Consider the following 20,835-nt stretch of genomic DNA (forward strand, 5'->3'; position numbering starts at 1 on the left):
GAAGGATTTGCTCATTTTTAATTTAGCATTCTATCAGAGTCAGATCTCCTCCTGTTTTTACCAGAAGCACAAAGTATTAATTACCAGAAGAAGACAATGTGATGTGGCTGGTACTTCTGAAGGATGTTCTTGAAGGACTTTAACGTGGCAGAAGTGCTCTTGGTGATAAGAAGAAGCTGTCATTGAGTGCAGTGTTTGGGCATAAGCATTGGTGTGCTGTGTGTGCACCTCCTTCCTCCTGACAGACCTACTGCCAAATGTCACTGCTGCTTCAGCGGGGCTGATGGCATTGCTCATGAGCTGCTATGGAGCAGTTTTACATGCAAATATTTGGGTGATGGAGTTTTCTCCAAGGTAACGTGCTGCAGGATGGAGGGCTGGAGTTTGGAGGGATTTAATTTCACAACAATGCAAATAATTGTCTGGGTTTTAATAGCACTCCAGCACCTAATTGTGGAAAATGCCAGTAGTGTCTTTAGGCATGTAAATGTTTGTGAAAATCTGCCCTGAGAGTTGTTTTTCAGCAAACAGCTTGGAAAAAATCCTATTTTTCTTCTCTGCTGTAAACAAACCAGTTTTAATTAGTGTAGCTTGGAAAAGTATATTTGAATTTGAATTATGAGTGATTACATTTTTTGTGAGATGCTGAAACATGCAGCCCCTGGTAAGTTCCTCTTCTAGTTTGTCTGGAATAAGACACATACTTGATACAATAACCACAGGAAGAAGACACAGTATTTTATAAGGTACTGTTAAAATTATGTTTTTTGGGTTTTTTTGTTTTTTTTTTTTTTTTTAAGATGACAATACTGTTACATTTTTATGTCACCTTTTCTTTGGGAAGATCCTCAGCTCTCTTGACCAGTAATACAGATAATGTTCTACGATCTAAGTTGAAAGGAAATGTTAATTTAATCTCATCCAGCAATTAAAACAAGCAAAGCAGAGTAAGGCTGGGAGAGTTAAAAGTAATTAAAAGGAATTTTTGTAAGGAGCAGATCTGCACCAAACACAACACAAACAGCTGGGCAAAAGAGGTGAATGTGTTTTCAGCTTCGGTACAGCCTTATCTCGAGTGCCATGTGCAGTGCTTGGCCCCACAGTTTAAGAAGCAAGGGCAGGTCTCTGAATGTGTCCAGAGAACAACAAAGCTGGTGAAAGGGCTGGAAGTGCTCTGAGGGGAGGCTGAGGGCTCTGGGTTTGTGGTGTTTGGAGCAAAAGAGACTGAGGAGTGACCTCATTGCTCTCTGCAGCTTCCTAAGGGCAAGCAGAGAAGGTGCTGAGCTCTGCTTGCTGGTATCCAGAGATAGGATGTGCAGGAATGGTTCAAAACTGCACCACAGAAGGTTTAGACTGGATTTTGGGAAGCATTTCTTTACCAAGAGGTTGGTTTAACACTGGAATAGGCTTCCCAGAGAGGTGATTCTTGTGCCAGGCCTGGCAGTGCTTAAGAGGCATTTGGAAAATGACCTTAATAACATGCTTTAATTTTGGTCAGCCCTAAATTGGTCAGGCAGGGGGATTAGTTGGTTGATACTGCTCCCTCCCAATTAAAATATTCTATTCTATTCTATTCTATTCTATTCTATTCTATTCTATTCTATTCTATTCTATTCTATTCTATTCCCCATTCCATCCCATCCCAAAAATGACAGGCTTCAGAGTAGCCTCACTCTAACTGATATCAGTTGGTTATTGATAAATCAGCTATCAATTTTCTCTGAAAGGCTGGAATATAAGTGATAGGAAAATACATGTAATCTTGACCTGGATTCTGATACAAGGAATAGCTTTGTAAGACAGTGAGCAGGTTTAGGGAAGTGCAGCTGACATGTGAACTTTGAATTTAGTAAAAACTTGAGGGTGAGTGAACTTTAAAACTCATATACTTTCAAATGCTTGCCTGCATCAGGGCATCTAGAAATTCAAATATATTATCCCACTGTGTACACAGAGGCGTAGGTAATATCACCATTTTACTGAAATAATACGTGTCAACTTATTTGAGGAATATGCAGTACGGGGGGTGGGATCAGAAAGCAGATTTAGCATGACAGTAATTTTTCTCTACATTATATGCTTGTGAAATCCTTAAAAAGAAAAATAAATAAATAAAAAAGCCTTAGCATCTGCTATTGTATAAGTTAAATTTTACCCATCTGTAGGCTGAGGTGGCAATTTATGGATAGTCCATATACAGAAAATAGAGCTGATTAGATGTTCAGAAAGGAACCTGCTCTTTGGATAGTGGAGTTTTATTATGTAATTAATCACTCAGATTCACCTTCCTCCATGTCTCTGCCACGTTTGGAGGATGTACCCCAAGGCCTGCCTTTGGCTGCTGCAACACTCTGTCCTTTTGCTGCCAACAGCCAGCAGTATGGGACACAAATTAGGAAGCACAGGAAAGTATCTTCCTGGAATTTGATGAAGTAGGTAGGTGTCAGCAGAGAACCAGAAAGCAGCAACTGTTCCTTGCCAGCACGGGCAGAAGGGCAGCACCACAAGATGTGTGTGTGCAAAGAGCTGTGAAACAGAGAGCACTGTAACCTGAAAGGAGGGTGCCCCAGTTCTGTGTTCAGCTGCACCGGTGTCATTTACAGTGGCTGGGGTGTTTGGTGGAGATGGATCAGGTCTGCTGAAAGCCCAGCACCTGATCTTGGCTTTGCTGTCTCTGTGCTTTCTATAGTGAATCACAGAATTATGGCAGTAGCGACCATAAGTGACCATAAGTGACCAGAAGCAATAGGTGTGGGAATGCCTCTCCTGCAGGGACTGCAGTGACAGCCCCGGGTGTGCTGCTTTGGAGCTCTGCAGACAGCAAATACTGTGGAAACATTTAACAAGCAACAGCAAATACTGTGGAAACATTTAACAAGCACAGAGCCTCTCATTGCTGTTGCTCTGTCTGGGTAATTGTCAAGGTGTAAGTTACAGCCTGCAGCTGGCCACATCTGCAGCATGGCCTGTGATGGCAGCCCTGTCCCTCTGTCCATCAGCTCCGAGCTTGCCCTGAGCGCTGCAGGGAGAGAGAACAACTGGCTAACAGAAACCTGGTGGCCAAGCAGCAACACTGCCCATGTGAAGTGAAACTAACTGCACCCTGCTCTGTCTCTCTGTGAGTGGTCAAAGCTGAGCAGACTGAGTTGCTCTGCTCCTAGGCTGGAAGGAGCTGATGAAAATTCATGTTTTTTTCATGGTATGTTTGTGGCTAAACAGGGTCACTCCTCTTCCTTCTGTAATCCCAGACACACAACATGGCAGCACTTTGATCTGGAATTCTGACTGTTCTACTTGGTTACATTGGCTGTTTTGGTCTTTCAAAAGTTCTTCTACAGCTGTTAGTAGTAGATATGGCATAAAAATGAGAAGAAAAACAATTCCAAAGAACATCTCTGGAAAATCATGTTGTCATCCTGAATTAATAATCATGAATAAAATCTTTGTTTTGCAGTTCTGCACAGAATGAGGGTCAATTTGTGCAAGGCTTGATTGGTGGCAGGGCTTTAGTGACACCAGCAAACTGATACTAATGCAAACATTGTTTCAGACATATCCATGCCAGACATAAACATGAGACTCAGAACTTGGATCTGAAATGGTTGTGAAATAGACTCTTTCCCCACTGAAGGACCATTTAGTTAATGCTTTTGGTTCAGATGTCTTCTTGAATTAGAAACTGACATTTGAATTTTGAAGTTAGACTAAAGGACCCAATGCCAGGCATTGTAAATTATTGGTTTTCATATATGAGTTTCCAGTTCTCAGTGTGTTTATTCTTCAAATGTGTTTATTCTTAACTGTAGCTCCCTTCTCTCTTTAAAGTGCCTGGAAAATTACAACTGTAGAACATTAAACATAATTTTATTTTAGTAGGAGGCTTATTTCAAAGTGATTCAATGCTCACTTTGCCTACAGAAATTGGCACGTTTAAGTTACAGTAGACCAGTGTTGAGAGGCAAACTTGGAGACTGAAATGGTTAGTTTTATTAAAAGGGACAGCTTTTGTGATAAATCAGTGAGGGAACAAAGTTCACATATTAAGCATTAATATCTGTGTACTGTTTCTGATTTAGGAGAGTCCTCTTTTATTGAGTGGTAGAATAATACACTTGAAGATTTGGATATGAAAGTGCTTTAAAGACTATTGGTAAAAGCACTTGGGTTGCAATTGTTGCTGTACCAAATATGGCTCAACTTGAAATATTTACTGTGCAGGAAAGCTTATGAATTTATTTCGGCTCTACTGGACAGATTTTATGAATGCTTCCATTTTATGCCTGTAGATACTAGTAAAAGAAATCCATGCAGTCTTTTTTTCTGTAGATGAACATCCTGCTTCCCAATAGGCACTAGGTGAATAGACTGAAATAAATAAATGTTAACTGTATGATGTATTTGGAAATGTTGGTTCTGGTATTTAGCAGCACTTTGTTAGAGAACATAATGCATACAGAAAATGCAGCACTCAGCTCTCAGTTACAAAGGTAGGTCTGTTTGTATTGAAAGCAACAATCAATTATATTTATTTACTTAAATTACTTTATTTCTTATATTCTCATTAATGCTATGGAATGAAAAAATATATTTTAGAACTTCCTGTGAATTGCTTACTGAGAAATGCTCAGCCAAGATTAGCTGCTGAGGCAGCACATTCTGGAAGTTAAGGTGGTTTCTCTGTCTCTTGCTTTTTACCTTAATCTGCATTAAGCCTGGCTTGAGGGAACCCCACAGGGAGAGCTGGACACACAGCAAGCAGGAGAGCCCAGGCAAGGATCCTGCTCCCACCAGCTCCTGAGCACCTACAGAAACAGGATCTGAAAAGGCAGATGGCACTTCACCTGACAAAATGTAAATGATCTCTACTTGGTGAATTTAAATATTCCTGCTATTGCCAGATCTATCATTCATCAGGATCCCATGGGAGGGGAGAGGGGAAATTATTGCAGCAATAAATCTGCTACAGTGCTGTTCCTTATCTGATTTGGTAGAATGATGCCATCTTAGCAGATGTACAAACATGTAGGATGTGCTTTTTTTAAGAAAGGATTGGTTATTTTGGTTGCATTTAATGTCGTATGTATTTATTTCCCTCACCTTTCCACCTCCCTTTTTTAACAAATAAAATCTGTCTTACGTGAAATCATGGAGATGTTTACTTAAATTGAAGTTCTTTTCAGGGCAGAATTTTACTGACCATAAAATATGAAATGGTCTGATTTCTTTTTTCCCTAAGAAATGCAGTTCTCTTCTCTTTCTTTTTTGCATCTGCTTTTGTATTTCAAATTGTTTCTCAGAGTCGTTTAGAGCTTTCTTAATTAGAAAAATTACAAAAGGATCAGCTAGAACACCTATTAAGGAAGAGAATATTCAACCACTGTAAAAAAGTGTTAGCTCTTTCCTTTTCAAATGCCTCTTCCATGCAACCTATGAACTCCATTGCTCACCTGTTACAGGGTACAGGACTGCAGGTATATCTCATTTACACCTTTTTTCTTGGCTTTGAATTTTTGTTGCTATTTACAGAAACATGGGAGTGGTGACTCAAGTTAATTTTTAATCTTCAATATCTCAAAACTACCCACTCTTGTTATTTTGACCATATGAAAAGTCTTTGGAGGAGTAAAACTGCAACAATGAACTGAATTGTGCATACATTGATGTGTGTGAGGTGCTGAGCATAGAAACTAGAGTGGAATCAGATTTTACATCCCCCTAACCTGTCCCAAGTCTTTAAAAGCAGAGAAAGCCCTGAGGAGCCTTGACAGGAACAGACAATTGCTCATGCTTGCCCTTATGCTGTTGTACTCTAACTCAGCCACAGACTATTCCAAGGGGAAACTGGGTGCAGGGGCAGCAAAAGCATTTTTATTTTGTTCTCCTGTAGATTTGTGTGCCCAGTCTTTGTGCCTGATGACTCAATAACAGCTCTGTTCAGTAACTGAAGTGAGGTGACTCTGCTGACCCCACTCTCCAACCTTTGCCTCTGATGAGCTGTGACTTGTTCCCAGTTTTACATTACTGTTACATGTAAGTATTTTGTCAGCCTCTTGTACTTTTCACTTGCCAAGCATTCTCTCTGCTTGAGCCCACCTGGCCTTTGAGCCCAATTACTGTCATGGTGTGGTGGGTAAAGACACAGCACAGCCAGTGCCTGGCTCAGCCATCACCTCTTTAAAGCCTCTGCTGAAGTACCTCTGCTCTTGTTCAGTAACAGATCAGACCCTGTATATTCAGTCCATGAATCCAGCACCTTCTGTTTTTCCAGACTTCCTGAGAAATTCTTGGATAAGCATATTCTACTTCAGGTTGACACTGAAGATGAAACCCAGCTTTGTGCTGTGCCCTCCTGTGTGGAGCACACAGCTGCTGTGCCTGCCTTCAGTGCAGGCTGAGCCATGCTGCTCTCCCGTGGGCAGCACACCTCCCTCAGCAGCAGGACCTGATTGTGCTCTGTGCAAGCTGCTCCACTCCCTACCACCCTGCCAGGACTGCTCAGCAGCAGTGCCCCAGTGCTTTGTGCAGCTCCTCTCCCCTGCTGATGCATTTGCTGCATGTGTCCAAATTCCTCAGCCAGGGGCCATTGCTGTGGGATCCTCCAGACCCAGGTCACAGCCACCAAACTGACCTGCAGCTCACAGATTTAGTTCTCACCCTGCCAAAGGGGAAACTGAAGGACAAAGTGAAGTCTTTGCTTTCTAACATAATATAGATTATGTTTCTGTGCTGCATTCACAGAACAGAACTGATGTAGACAAATGTGTAAGATAATACAGCTACTGCTCTGATACAGAAGCTGAGCAGGCCTTAAAGCCATAGTCTGGGGAAGAAATAAGTGTGTAGCATTTGAAAAAAAAAAAACAACAAATACCAAAGCAGGTTTCTCATAAAAGGCTTGTAGTTATTTTCAGATTTACTTTTTTTAGCTTGCCAGCTAAAGGTATACCATAAACTACATGAACAGAACTGTCTCTAAGGAGACTGCTAATATTAGTGGGGGCCTCTTATTGTGATGGACAACGATTCTCTGCAATATAAATAACTCCTAGCTTACATTAAATTAAAAAAGTAAAAAAAGAAAAAAAGATTCTAGCTTCAAAGAAAATCTCAAAGATTGCTACCACAGTTTTGGTTCAGATCACTTGCATATGAAGACAGTTTCTAAGTAAAGAATCATGTTATTTTTAAACCACAATGACCCAGGATAAGTGGCCTATTCTGACTATTTCTCATGGAACAGGCAGGGAGAGCAAGGCTCGAGGACAGCTGCCTGATCCAGCACACCCCAGCACTACCATCTGTGAGGGACAGAGTTCCTCAACCAAGCAGTTGTAATGATTCACCCACACTGGACCTTGGCCTTGGCCTCACTCCTGGAACAGTTTCATTTGAAACTTTCATTTGAAATAAAGGGTCAGCATTGTTATTAAAGACAATTTCAACTCATGTGTCTGATGTCTGCCAAAGTTCTGACCAGAAAAATCTGGTCTTGAAAGGGGAAGTGATAATAACCTTTACTGGAGATTGCTGGAATATACAATCAGAGATAAGCTGCTTTAGAAATCCTTCTGCCTATTCAGAACACAGAAACACATCCTTGTGGTGCAAAACTACCCCTCCTCTCTTAAAAACCAATGTGTGAATGAACATTACAGGAATTAGCAACATGCTTAAAAACAGGTCTGGTTACTTCTCACTATATGAAAGGGAAGGTGAAAAAAAAGCCTCATCAGTATTTGTTTTGATTTTTTAATGACCAAGTGTAGCAAAACCAAAGCAACCATGAACAAGATAATTGTACACACACATGTTAGTCAATAACTAAACTGTGCAAATTGACCTCAGTACTTGTTCCCTTGTTACTCTTCCTCCCCCTCTCACATGAAAGATTCATATACAGTGCAGCAGTGCAGCTCTGAGCCACTGCTCAAAGTCAGTAAAAATATTTTTGTAACCTTGAGTAGGAAATGTAATAGGCCAAGCATAGAAATAAAGACTTTTCTGGTCTCTGTTTAACCTTCCTGTGCCTCAGTGTTTGCTTTCATTGATCAGAATACTTTACCTGACTAGAAGATTAGTATTTCTTTACTAGCAGGAATCCTTTGAGAGTTCACATATTTTTTTTTCCTTTTGACAAAACTAGTTATTTCAAAGGCTGCTAGTTGATTCAGAAGTAAGATTTTTATGATCCAAGATGTGCAACCTAAATATTTAATCTAATAATTTAATTTTACAGTGCAAATACAAAATTGGTAATTAAGTATACAAAGCACTTCTTACAGGACATATCTGTTCAATCCTTACTATTTCAGAAGGACTCCTTGGTAAGTCCTGTTCAAAAAACCACATTAACTCCTTTGTGTTAATAGACTGATTCCCATGAAGGAGAACAAATTTTTATAGTTCATTGTGTTGAAGACCTTGAGAGATTCTGCTGGATAAGTCTTGCAAGTGCTTCTTTACCTATCAGGAAAACAAAACACACAAAACAAATTTCAGGAAGACAATAAATTATCAATATAGTAATATATTCCGATTTTGCTATGAGTATTTGTAAGAACAGAAAGAGCAGAGAGCAGGAAGATTTCAGGCCTTTTTAGGTCTATAAGAACAATTATGTGTATGCTGTACTAAACATGGAGAACAGATGTGTCTGGCACTCCCTCTCTAGAAGTCATTCAGCTTGCATGAAAAGCCAGCACTGGATAATCTACTTCCCCTCTGCTACTGAGTTAAACTTTCAACATGTATGTAACACTGGATTTATACAGACCTTATATCCTAGTTCTTTTGTCTTTTCTTGCAGCATGGCATATTTCTCTTTGTTTCTGTTCAGATGATCCTTGTCTCCAGTTTCCTCTACATGCTTCAGTTTCTGGTGTGAAATCTCTAATTGTTTCTGGTAATGATGGTGCTTTTCAATTTTTGCTTCAAAATGTTTCAGCTCCTCCTAAGATAACAAATACACACAGCTTCAGAAGAGTTTCTTTCCAAGCCTTCCTTTCTCTTGCCAAGACACTCCTAATGATAACTTGACTAAGTCAGGCACAGAAAGCTTTAGCAGTTTCCCGCTTCTTAAAAAATGTCTGGACAATCCATTAGCATCACCACCAGCCTGCTGATTTTGAAAGCAGTGCTGAAAACAACCCACTGCAGAGTCCTCAAAAGGAGACTGTGGGTGGCTGTGAGGTGCTACAAGATGAGAGCAGTGAACACCAAGCAAAAATTTAGGCACAAGAACAGAAGACTGAGGGAGAGAGACAAATTTTTTAAAAAAGCCTCTTTTAAAAAACTGATTAACAGGCAGAGTAAGATTTAAAAAAATCTTTTCTTTATACAAATTGAATTGAATAAAAGTGGTATGAACTGCACATGACTTAATTTCTATATTGTTTCATTGAAAATCAGTCTTTATCACAATAATTTTGTGTCAGCTCAACACAGCTCCAACATGGGAAGTTAACAGTACAAGAGATGGGCATGAGAGGGAAATTGCTGGGTATACAGATTACAGTGCTTCCCAAGGACATAATTAAGACATTGGGTAAGAGGGGCAAATCTGGTACATTGGCAACAAAGAAGCAGGACCTGATCTTTCCAAAACTGAAAATATGCAACAGTTGTTTTGAGAGGATTCAGAATTTTCATTCTGCTGATTATAACAGAACCAGTGTATGGTTAGTTACACACATGTCTATATATTTGAAGTATTAAAAAGGCAGCATGACTCTTTTATGGTGTCTGGAGGGTAATACAGAAGTGGCTGCAATCAGAGTAACAGCAAGTGTTTCTTTATGTGGCAAAATATCTTTCTGCAAGACAAGTCACTGGAATTCTACTCACCCGAAAAGATTCAAGCTCTTTCTCAGTGAAATTAGCTGATTTGGCCATATCCCACAAATCAATCACTCTTGGTTCTTCAAATTCTGAAGAAACACATATAACAAAATGAAAATCTGGACACAATGCTTTTAATGCCCAAGTTCTATGAAAGATTAAGAGATGCCTTCTCACATATATATAGTTATTATGAACAGAGACATTAAGCACTGCATTTCTAATAGATCTATTTAGATGAAAAGGGAGATGTATCCAAGTACTGGATAGGTAAAACAAGTAGGTTTTCAAAAGCAAAAAACCCCAAACCTGAGGAACTGGATAAAGGCATTGCTTGCCCTGCATGTTGTCTCATTTACTTGTCCTCCTGGGGCAACATCCCTTCTCATGGAGGCATGGAAGACAGAACTATCCTCTTAACACACTGACTGTATCCTTCCATCAGGCTTCCAGTGTTTGGCTCTAAACAGGACTGGCTCTATCTCTTCAGCCCACTGTGATACTGTGGCTATGCCCACTGATTTTAATTTTTTAAAAATGAAATGAATCCCAAAGTAGCACAAAGCCACTGTGTCTTACCACTGGTTGTGTCATATCCCTGGTGACTGACTTTACGCAAACGTTCAAAGCCCTGATTGATGCTCCTTAACTTCTCCTTGAGTTCTCTGTGTTTGTTGTGCAAGATTTCCTCTTTCACCAGGTTCTCCTCAGATGGATTGATAACATTTTTGTGGATATCTGTTGAAGAACAGTAAGTATTATTGATTGTGGGTCAAATCTTGGTAGTTCAAAAACTCCAGAAATCCCCCAAATCTGAAGTAAATAAAAAATGTTAAGTTCTTAGGATTTAAGTTGAGTGGAAATAAAGCTGGTCAGATAAAACAGCCATTTTCTTCAGACTTTAGAATCACATTTTGCAGCAGTGGATTAATGTTTGCTGCATAATTTCATGTAAACTACAATGGCCATCATTGCTAATCTGATGGCATCTTCCCTGCATGAAATGCAGGCAGAATCAGGAAACTGAAATGGCACCAGTTTCATTAGTTGGCTAGAATTTTGGCAGCCAATGCAGAACTAAACCCAGGCAGTATATGAAAATTCCAGCATCTGCAAGTGGTTCTGACAGAAATGTGAGGAGTTTCAAAGACATTTGGAAGCAATGGAAACAATGGGCAGAGAAAAGAGATGTACTGATCTTGAAACATCAGATAAATGTTCAGGCACCTTCTGTTCTGCTCACAGTCTCCAGCAGAATATTGTATTCACGAATCTTTTCCTTGTGATGCTTGAATTCTCGCCAAAGCTTATCCAACTCCTCATCAGAGAACTTCCCAGAGGTCTTGGCCTGAAAGAAACATAAGCTCATTATGCTTTCCAGGCCAAGTGCTTTAAGTGCCCTCAACTGCCAAAACGTCTTCACACCTCTCACCACATTTAGAAAATTATTAAGTGCAGTTTTTCTTTAGATCTTTGGTTTTAATTCTCTTAATATTTGTATGTGATCAGGATTTAGATGTTGATGGACAAGATGCCTTTAATAATGTTAAAAGAAGTTTGCTTCAGACTTATAAAGCTGGACTTGCTATCAACTACCCAGTGAAGAGTGTCTGGCATTCCTATTTCATGGGAAACAATTTAATACAGAAATAAGGGCCATTGAGCTCCACAGACAACTGTACTTGCATGAGGGATGCAGCCTGATATTAAAACAGTCTTTACTTCACCTTACTCTGCTGGCATGTGAAGATTTTATTACTGCTGTGCATTTGCTCTCTAACTATTAGGGAAGCACTGCTCACACAGCTGGGGCACTACCCACAAATCTGGTGGGATACTTGCTGCAATGCCTGATCAAAAGTGAATGTTTTTGAAAGCTATTCAGACCCCCTATTTTTGTGGGGTTTTTTTGGGTTTTTTTTTGCTTAGGGAATATTTCTCCTATGGCACCTTACTGCTCCTCAAAGACATCATGTCATCATGTTGCTTGACAAAGCTGTATCTAGTTACAATAACATTTTAAAATGCAGCAAATATTTTTTTCTGCTTTACTATCACTGCACTAGACTCATAGGAGAATTCCTGTGATTCCAGATTTACCTGACTAGTCGCTTCTTAAAATTTGAATTATTTAATTTCTGAAGATTATGATGTTGCCAGTTTTAACTGCCCAAATTTGACAATACATCTTCCACTTTTTATGCACTAATGCAAATCCTGGAAATTTTCAGTTGACTACTAGGTTGAGAAAGCCCTTATTTAAAACCCTTCCCCACAATACATTTAACTTTTAGACAGTTTACAAAACGGCTCTATTTTAAATGCATCTTTTTAAAAACATCCATAAACAACAATAAGAAAACTGAAAAACTCCATGGATATACTACCACACAGTGTGACAGTCACACTAAGGGAAGCCATGATTTCAGGGAAATGTGAGGAAATACTCTATTTGACCTCAGGGGACCCAGGCTTAACCTCCACAATCCGATTAATGTGGGCGTTTTATTTGCCAAAGACAACCTGCCACAGCTGGATGGTCTGGATGCAGAAGCTCACATTTTTCCTCAGGGCAGAAAGATGTGAGCTACAGAGCAAGGTAGCTTGATCAGTACTTTTTTGAGTAGTAAAGCTATTGATTTCCAAGTCTGAGTGCTCTCAGAAGACACAGCTAAGAGTTCAATGAAGAAATATTGATTTCCTACACACCAGTTCCTGGAAATCTTACCTTGCTCCATAATTTTTCCAGTCTTGGATCATCTAGTGTGTCACTTTCTGTGCCATCTTTAATATAGTTGGTATCAACTAGTTGAGAGTCCTTCTTTCCATTCATTCCATATTTAGTCATAATGACTGCAAGAGAATAGAAGTTACAGAAACATGAGAACCAACTATGGATGTATGGAAGGTGAGAGATGGGCTACATGTCACTTGCAGAGCTGGACTTTGCAGCTCATGGAGGAAAAGCTAACAGTTCAATACACAATGATCCCAGGTTCAATGACCTCTTCTGAAATTACTGAGAGCAAAGGACTGTTAGGCTCCTGCAGTTCCCTACTGACCTGCAAAGAACTTCTTGTGTGCTCAGTGTCCAGAAAGACAACTTGTTATTTAATAGTTTAAACACAAGTGTCTAACCACGCACGTGTGTGATGCAAAGTTTAAACTCCTTCTTTCCAAGACAGCCCTTACCATTTAAGTTGCGTCTGAGCTTGGCTTCCTTCTCTCCATCTTCATCCAGCCCTTCAGCCTTCAGTTTTTTCCAGCTCAGTTCATCCTTTTCTTGTATTTTTAGATCACTATGCAACTCTGCCAGTTTCACAGCAGAGAGATGGAGCTAACAAGAACACAGAAAGGTTTGTATTTAGTTATGTGGAGTCCCCTTTTGCTTCAGAGCTGCCTCAGGAACCAGTACAGATACATAACAACCAGTATGGCACAGCAATTCTTAAACAACGTGCCATTGCCACCACATGTTCTTTCTTGTGGACCATCTTCTAACCATACAGTTATAGTGAGTTGAAAAAAATTTTGGTTAGTACAGTTTTTCAGTCTACCAGGTCACTGAGGATGGCCTTGCAGTTCAAAGAGCCACTTCAGCAGCAATTTTTTACTATGATCAAAATTAAAAAAAATTCTCAGATAATTTCTTAATATGGTTCATGTGCATTAAAACATACAAAACCTAGAGGTTCTCCTGTCTGACATACTAGAAAAAAAAAAGTAAGACATTGAGGCTAAGGATAGAAAAAAAAATTAGTTTAAATGAATGCTAGGTCAGCTTGAAACTTTGAGCTACAGAGAAAACAGGAACAATGACTAATATGTGGTTGGCTAAGCAGTACTGCTGTGAGTTGATCCTGAACTTTCAGATTTTAGCCACCTTAGTTATTTGGTTTAAAACAAAGAAATGTAACAAACCAGCTTAATACTTCAGAACCACTTTTTTTTTTCCTGTGTCTACATGATCAAAAAACAGACGGTGTGGTGAGGAGAAGCCCAGAGAAGAAAGGAGATAAAATCCCTCCAACTACTGTGTGCCCAGCTCCTGGGAGCTCAGATCCAGCTTGAAACCACCTGGGCTCATCAGTCCTAGCACAAGTTTATCTACTGAGGGTTTTTTAATCATTTAAACCAGCTTACATATTATAAAAATTCTCATTTTCAGTGAGGAAGGAGTATGTTTAATAAACACAGACTCAGAACTCAGTATTGTTTTTAAGCATCTGAATGATACCGAAAGATTCAGCTGTTTCTTTGTGTGTCAGTAGGTTATTTTAAAGTAGTAATTACTTTAAGCTAACGCACTTCCTATTGACAAGAATTCAGGAAACTATCCACATTATTGTTTATGTTTCCATCATAGGCTGTCCTATTAATTAATATTGTGCCACTGCATACAATTATTTTGTTTATAAACTATTTTTTTCTCTGCATTTTGCACTTGGCTTACTGAAATTTCTAAAATCTAGAGTAGTTAGAATCACAAGGAAATATAGTACTTATAGAACTAATTAAATCTTTTGATCCCTCTAATACCAAAGCAAAGGAGTGTCCCTGTTGTGTCCTTTACCATCTACTTTTGGGGAACTGCTTTATAGAAACAAAGCACTTAGAAGGAACTACTTTATTTATGGTTCTTAGTATGTGCTGAGTAAAAGAAAAACCTTAATCATGTACTTGTTTGCTTTTCTGGTGCAGGATGACCTGGACAGCCCAAGCATCACTGCTGCAGTGGCATCAAGTATCATTTTCCTCAGCAAGAATTGTGCACTGAAGCTTCAAGACTGAGTGAAAGGTTTGGTACAAATTGTGAAGGGAAGGGCCGAGCATTTTGGTAGCTATGTACTCTTAGTATTAGTCTGCATTCAAGTAGCATGGACATCACATGTAGTTGGGCTGAGGAAATACAGGAATAAATAGCCAGGCATAATTAGAGAAGAAGTAATTTAGCTTCTAAGTACCGCAAATATAAAATAAAATCTTTTATATGTGACTTTGTCATCAGAACCACACTACTGTATAAAATATTACACAGTGCCGTTTATGTTAGAGCTCCTCTGCAGTTAGTGCAATCCCATAAACATGTACAGCCTTCTGTTTTCTAAAAGTCATAGAAAAGAATATCAGAACTCTAAACAAAAAGTTTGGAGACATAATCAATCAAACATGTTAAAGTCTTAATAAATACTAAGGAACTACATTAAGCCCACTATTCCTTAAGAGAAAACAAGATTCTATTCAAATTTCTCCCAATTAGAGCAATATTTTTCTAATTCTCATTATAATTTAGTAGGAAAATAAAGTAACTGTCCTTGTAAGCATTATAAATACTTCGAAACCTTTTGGAAGCCCCTCACCTGTCCCATTAATGTAATACAGAATGAACACATAAGTTAATTTAAAGTATTCAGTTCCAGAACTACTTCCTTTGAGGTTATTCCATGCTGTACCCTGAGTACACCAGGTAAAAAATATCAATGGTAAGACTCCTCATTACTTTACTCAAATCACTCACATGCTGTGTAATAACTAACTAGAACCAGAGGTGAAAAGTCAAGTTTAATGATTAAACAGCCAAGCAACAAGCCCCTTAAACTCATTCCTTATTCCTCATTCCTTATGCTGCCTGGACATTAACATCCAATACAGGTACCTGGCAGTTCTGTGCTCATTCCAGAAATGAATGCTGGAAATTTGTGAACATTACAACAATTGCATAATTTGCTGTTTGGCTGGCTGCAATCATTACCTGTGACATCCTTACCTACCCTCTTGCCTCCAAGAGGAAAGAGCTCTTTACTACAAATTTATTCTTTATGAAAAGAGATTCTGGAGAAAGATCAAGCACTCCTTCCCACCCCTCCTCAGGGAAACAAAAGGAAAGTCTGGCTGCCAGCTCCTGGTCCCTCTAAGTCACATTTTGGGACTTTTTTAAGGACTGCTCCTCCAGCTGTGTGTTGCAATGCTAAACTGTGGTATCAGACTTTTATGTCAAAAGAAGTTCCCTGTTTTCAGTAGTTTCACTATCACTACCAAAATAAAGGAATGAAGAGTTTTGCACTGATACACAGAAGTTATTTCAAAGCAAATGTAACACACAGTCTTAGTTTTCCTCTTATTTCATATATTGCCCAGACATACTGAAAAATCACTTTATAAAACACATGCTGGGTGACAGTTGTACTCAAAAGTGAAATTTAGATGGTGGCAAATTTAGTTCAAGTAGGTTTTGCATCTCTAAAATCTAGCTCACACATATAGAATTTACAAGCCTTAGTTCCTTACTGACAGAGTTAATCCATTTTATATTTCAGCATCTTAACAGAGATGATGTAAAGCACCTCAAATTTTAATTCCAGAAGAGACAGGTACGAACATGAGAAAAGCTGTAACTGGAAAGGTGAGAGCTAACTGACATTACTATCATTACAGATTATTTCTAGTCTCAGTGTTGTTTCTTTTTCAATTCAACAGCTGGAGTTTCATTAACACACTTTCTTATGCCCCATTCCATCTGTCACCCATCAAGGAAAGAAGGATTTTTGCTATCTACCTTTAGCACATTGGGAGGCAGCACTATGGCAGGATTCTATTTTTTTGCTGAATCCAAGGATGCCTTATGTTGAATCCAATTGCTCAGGCTATTCAGAATACAGAAGATCCAAAATTAATGTTAACTATATTTCATTGCCTGAAAGAACTGAATCTTTACCAGTCATCACCCTAATTCCCATGGTCCACAATGGGATATGGTCCACAGGAGGTATCTGCAATGCATTCTTCTCCTCCCACCGCAGCTGTTCCTTTTTGTTCTGAGTAAATATTTCCACTGTAATGAAATAATTTGACTGTATTTTCACTTTAATTAAACATTTTTTGCAGTCCACTGTGAGAGAAACTCAAGTACTGTTTTGACTCACTGTCAGAATTAAGGGTCTCATTTGGGAACGGTGAAACCCATTTGCTGCTGTTGCATTTGTCTACATCACTTGGTGTGAATGTAGGCGACACAACCACCAGGGTGGAGGTTTCCTCTTCTCCTGCAGTGAACTTCTGCCCTGTGCAGGGCAGGAACGGAGGCCACGGCCTTCAGACAGATGAGAGCATCCCAGCCCTGAACAACACGGCTGAAGCATCAACCAGCGGGCTCTGGAGCCAAGTGCAGATCCTGCACGGCACCTACAGGGCTGGAGGTTTGGTTTGGAAGCCCCACCACGGGGCTTCCCTCTCTTTCCTACTTCCTGGACATGTGGTTTAGCTGCTGCATTTAAACAGGGGCAGGCCGACACCTCGCGGGGCTCCGACACCCGTCCCCGTGCGGGAGGAGGCCGCTCCCCGCCGCGGGGCTGAGCGCAGCTGCCCGGGACAGCCATGCCCGAGAGCAGAACAAACGCCACCGCAGCCCCGAGCCGGGGCCAGACAGCCTCGGCCTCTCCCACACACAGGTGCCCGCTCCTCCCGTCTCCCTGACGGGGAATGAGTGTCTGAAGCGGCCGGGCCCGACCTCGGAGCCCACTCCCGGCAGCGCCATCGCCCCGCGCCGCCCCACTCACCCGCTGCGCCTTCTCCCAGATCTGGTTCAGCCTCACCACGCGGAACTCCCCGGCCTCACGCCGCTTGCCGTCGGCCGCCGCCAGCCCCTCGTTGGCCTCCCGGGAGTACTTGCTGGCCTGGCCGGCGGCAGCCAGGAGCAGCGCGGCGGCGAGAGCCGGCAGCGCCCGCACGGCCGCCATGTCGCGCCGCGCGGGGAACTACAACTCCCGAGATGCCGTGCGGGAGCGGCGGGCGGTGCTGGACGGGCGGGGGCGAGGCCGGTGAGGGCCGAAATTCCCGAGGCTGCTTTGGGGTCCGGGGGGCGTGAGAGGTGTGAGTTTTGAGCTGATCTCTCCGTGGCATTCTCCTCAGGGCTTGCTTCGCAAAATATGCTGCATATGGCACGTTTTGTGAGTAGTTTCTCGCCCAGCACTTGGTGTTGATGTCAGCTGTGCGAGAACAAGGGGACACTGGGTTTGAACACCACTACTTTAAAAACAAAGTTTTCGGGTATTAACACAATGACCGAGAGTTCAAAAAAAAACCAAAAAAAACAAAAGGCAGCTCGGGGAATGGAAGGCAAGAACGGGGGAGCGGTTCCCCCGTGCTGCTTGGCCGTGGCAGAGAAGAGCGCCGGTACCCGGGACAGCCCAGAGGGATGGATGGTGGGATGGGCATGGACATGGAGCTTGGGTTGTTCTCCAGGGGTCAAGTGTGGGAATGGCTCTGAGCTCGGTGCTGTGTGCTCAGAGTGCCTCTCTTGGGCAGGAGAGCCGCTCCTGATGGTGCCAACCTCCTGTCTCAGTGTGCTCTCCTGAAGGAGCCAGCCAAGAGTGGTCAACAGGCAGTTTTGGGAAGGAATTAAGTCAAACTGTACTAAGAATAAAACCTTCATGATGCTGTGAAAATGCACAGTATTTAATCCAGTGTTGGTGTGTTTATAAGAACCAATAGATTGCTTAAACTACAATGAGATTGTGAAAACAAGGCGCCAGGGAGGATTTTTACTGGACTGTAATTTTTTGCCTTGTAAGTAATGTAAAAATTTTGTGTTTTCTCTCACATTTTTCCTATGTCAGAGATTTTCAGTGTTAATAACCTAGACACTGTTGCTGTAAGACTGAATTGCAGAAGTGGCCAAAAGCATTGCACGATACATTGCATTGAAGAGCAGTTGAAGCGAGCTTTGAAGTACAGCAAGCTGATGATGCAGAAAGAAGTCCATCAGCCTTGCCCAAATGTGTTGAAGTACAGCAAGCTTATGATGCAGAAAGAAGTCCATCAGCCTTGCCCAAATGTGCAGCTCTACACATCAATTTTAAGATTTAGAGCTTCTTTTAATCTCAGTATTACAGTGTATATATGTATGTAATTTTGGTGGTTCTATCTTGTCTGTCATTTGAAATACTGATTGAGTTTTCAGGCTCTGTGCAAATAAATTCAACTTCTATGCTCTATAAACTCCAACAGATTCTCAATCTTCTTCTAGTATTGAGTGTACTTGTGCACAGCTTTATGCATTTTTTTGCCTGAGTTTTTGAGCTATACTAAAATTTTTAGAAATAGAGAGGGGCTGCAGCACCATTGGTTTGCTTATGTTGGCTTGTTGGATGTCATTTTCCAGTGCCCTTACCTCTGTGACCCCAAGTGACCAGTTTTGGTAGAGTTCTGTGTGTCCTGGCCCAAGCAGGAGTGCTGCAGGGCAGAGTGTGGCCCAGGGGCAGAGCTGGTGTCACTTGCAGAGATGTCCCACTCATGTCCCCAGCGCTGGGCAGTGGTGTGAGGACAGAGGACAGTGCAGGTAGTCAAAGACTGTCCAGACCCTCTAGTCTCTGGGGAAAATATGTCAAAGAGCTTGTTTGCAGTTTCTCAGCAGGGCTGTGTGGCCCAGGGGGTTTGTTACCGGGCTCCATGTGTGCTGTGTGGAGAGGGCCCCAAGGAATGGATGAGTTGCCAGTGTTACCCCACAGGTATGTCTGGGTCATGCTGGGATGCAGGAGCTGAGTCCAGGCTGGGGAGAGGGAATGGGGGCGGTTATGGGGCTGCTCTGCACAGTGGGTAGCAGTGAAACCAGGGAGTGGGGAGGGCAGAAGACTCCTTGTGGGTCCTATCTATCATGCTGGGGCTCCAGCAGGGTTTTCAGAGACACCCAAAGGGTTTGACAAGCCAAACATTTTATTCAAGCATTTATGCAAGCAAAATTTAGTTAAACAAGTATATGCCAATTGTAATAAATGTTTCCTTTGAAAGAAGGATGCAGCTCAAGCACTCTTATTGCAGTCTTATGGTGGGGGGTGAGCCCTCCGCCCTGGGGCAGCAGCAGGGAGGAGTCATTACTCCAGACGCTCCAAGTGCTTCAGATGTTTCTGCACCCAGTGAGCCTTGGGGTCTGCACATATCTTCCTCCCCTGCCTGGTGATCAAGCTGTTGGGAGAAACAGTGTTGAGGCACTCAGCCGGGGCATCAGGGTGCTTTTGCTAGGTCCTGCTGGTAGCACCCTGGTTTTCCCTGTCCATGCCCTTTCCCATCCTTGGACACCCTTGGGGTGCTGGCCTGGAGCCTGGCCATGCTGGGTACTTACACCACGGCTGGCATTGAGCAGGTGTTGCTGGTGATGTAGGCAGAGCTGATGACGCTGCGTGGAATGCGGTGCGAAATGTAGGAGAAGCAGCACATCGTTTTGTCTTCTGTGAGGGAAGAGAGATGGGCCCAGTGAGACCCCACACTGCGGCAGAGGATCTGCCTATGGCTCCCAGGGTATTTTCCATCACCTGTGCTGTGTCCTCTGGGAACAGCCCCTGAAAACCTCCATCTCTGAGGCTTAGTCCCTGCACTGGGGATACCATCCGCTCCCAGCCCTCTCCATGGACATGAGGGTCTAACAGTGGGGATGGGGCTCTCTCCTGGGGAAGGAGAACCTACCGTCCTTGGAAAGTGCAGGACTCCTGGAGACTCTGAGATCAGCCTCAGCCAGGGAGCAGATGGCCACAAGGAGCAGAACAGCCAGGGCAGCTGCAAGGACCCTCATGGTGCTGGGAAGGCTGAGAGAGCCACGAGTGAGACTGGAGCTGGGGTGTCTGTAGGGCTCTCCTCTGCATGGTCCCCTGCTCCTGCTGGTCTCCTTTTATACTCCCACCACGGGGTGGGCACAGGGTTTCAAGAGGAAAATGAGTGTATCATACCAGGAAAAGTATATGAGGCATACAAACTGCAGAAAGGGAAGTGCCAGCCACAGGGCTGTGATTTTCAGATTCAAGAGAGAAGAAATCTTATGAAGAGCAGCTGAAGGAGCTGAGTTTGTGTCGTAGTTGAGATGGTCACAATACAAAGCAACACACTCCATTTTCAGAAGGCTTCAAACCTGTTTTTATTATAGCATGCATGCTTTTTATACATTCTTACAAAATTCATAAGTTTACTCATTGGTCACCAAAGACAAACAAGGTGCTTATTGGAGCAGCC

At 41.9% G+C, this 20,835-nt stretch overlaps 2 protein-coding genes and 1 long non-coding RNA gene across 3 annotated transcripts; 1 reads left to right on the forward strand and 2 right to left on the reverse strand.

Moving 5' to 3' along the window:
• Nucleotides 1–7,735: 7,735 nt before the first annotated feature.
• On the reverse strand, nucleotides 7,736–17,621 carry LRPAP1 (LDL receptor related protein associated protein 1). The gene is made up of 8 exons (XM_030270646.4): nucleotides 17,394–17,621; nucleotides 13,030–13,174; nucleotides 12,566–12,690; nucleotides 11,065–11,185; nucleotides 10,417–10,575; nucleotides 9,844–9,926; nucleotides 8,774–8,950; nucleotides 7,736–8,463 (listed from the first exon to the last, which is right to left on the reverse strand). Exons 1-8 carry the CDS (start codon nucleotides 17,571–17,573, stop codon nucleotides 8,398–8,400), a joined length of 1,056 nt encoding a protein of 351 aa, XP_030126506.1. The 5' UTR covers nucleotides 17,574–17,621; the 3' UTR covers nucleotides 7,736–8,397.
• Nucleotides 17,622–17,664: 43 nt separating this feature from the next.
• On the forward strand, nucleotides 17,665–18,840 carry LOC115494911 (uncharacterized). Its single transcript, XR_012055516.1, has 2 exons — nucleotides 17,665–17,783; nucleotides 18,453–18,840. It is a non-coding gene; the product is annotated as an uncharacterized lncRNA (long non-coding RNA).
• Nucleotides 18,841–19,530: 690 nt separating this feature from the next.
• LOC100229516 (C-C motif chemokine 3) lies at nucleotides 19,531–20,490 on the reverse strand. Its single transcript, XM_002197515.6, has 3 exons — nucleotides 20,296–20,490; nucleotides 19,955–20,060; nucleotides 19,531–19,797 (listed from the first exon to the last, which is right to left on the reverse strand). The coding sequence occupies exons 1-3, from the start codon at nucleotides 20,399–20,401 to the stop codon at nucleotides 19,707–19,709; spliced, it is 303 nt and encodes a 100-aa protein (XP_002197551.4). The 5' UTR covers nucleotides 20,402–20,490; the 3' UTR covers nucleotides 19,531–19,706.
• Nucleotides 20,491–20,835: the final 345 nt, after the last annotated feature.

This window comes from Taeniopygia guttata, chromosome 4 (assembly GCF_048771995.1).
Source record: "Taeniopygia guttata chromosome 4, bTaeGut7.mat, whole genome shotgun sequence".
Lineage (NCBI taxonomy): Eukaryota > Metazoa > Chordata > Aves > Passeriformes > Estrildidae > Taeniopygia > Taeniopygia guttata.

What these genes read in the sequence shown, in the direction of transcription:
- LRPAP1 (XM_030270646.4), bottom strand. Translation starts at nt 17,573, where the DNA reads ATGGCGGCCGTGCGGGCGCTGCCGGCTCTCGCCGCCGCGCTGCTCCTG. An exon ending in TCTGGGAGAAGGCGCAGCGG is followed by an intron (nt 13,175 to 17,393) that starts GTGAGTGGGGCG and finishes TGTTCTTGTTAG; the next exon opens with CTCCATCTCTCTGCTGTGAA. An exon ending in TGGAAAAATTATGGAGCAAG is followed by an intron (nt 11,186 to 12,565) that starts GTAAGATTTCCA and finishes TGTTTCTTTCAG; the next exon opens with GCCAAGACCTCTGGGAAGTT.
- LOC100229516 (XM_002197515.6), bottom strand. Translation starts at nt 20,401, where the DNA reads ATGAGGGTCCTTGCAGCTGCCCTGGCTGTTCTGCTCCTTGTGGCCATC. An exon ending in TCCTGCACTTTCCAAGGACG is followed by an intron (nt 20,061 to 20,295) that starts GTAGGTTCTCCT and finishes CTTCCCTCACAG; the next exon opens with AAGACAAAACGATGTGCTGC. An exon ending in TGCTCAATGCCAGCCGTGGT is followed by an intron (nt 19,798 to 19,954) that starts GTAAGTACCCAG and finishes TTCTCCCAACAG; the next exon opens with CTTGATCACCAGGCAGGGGA.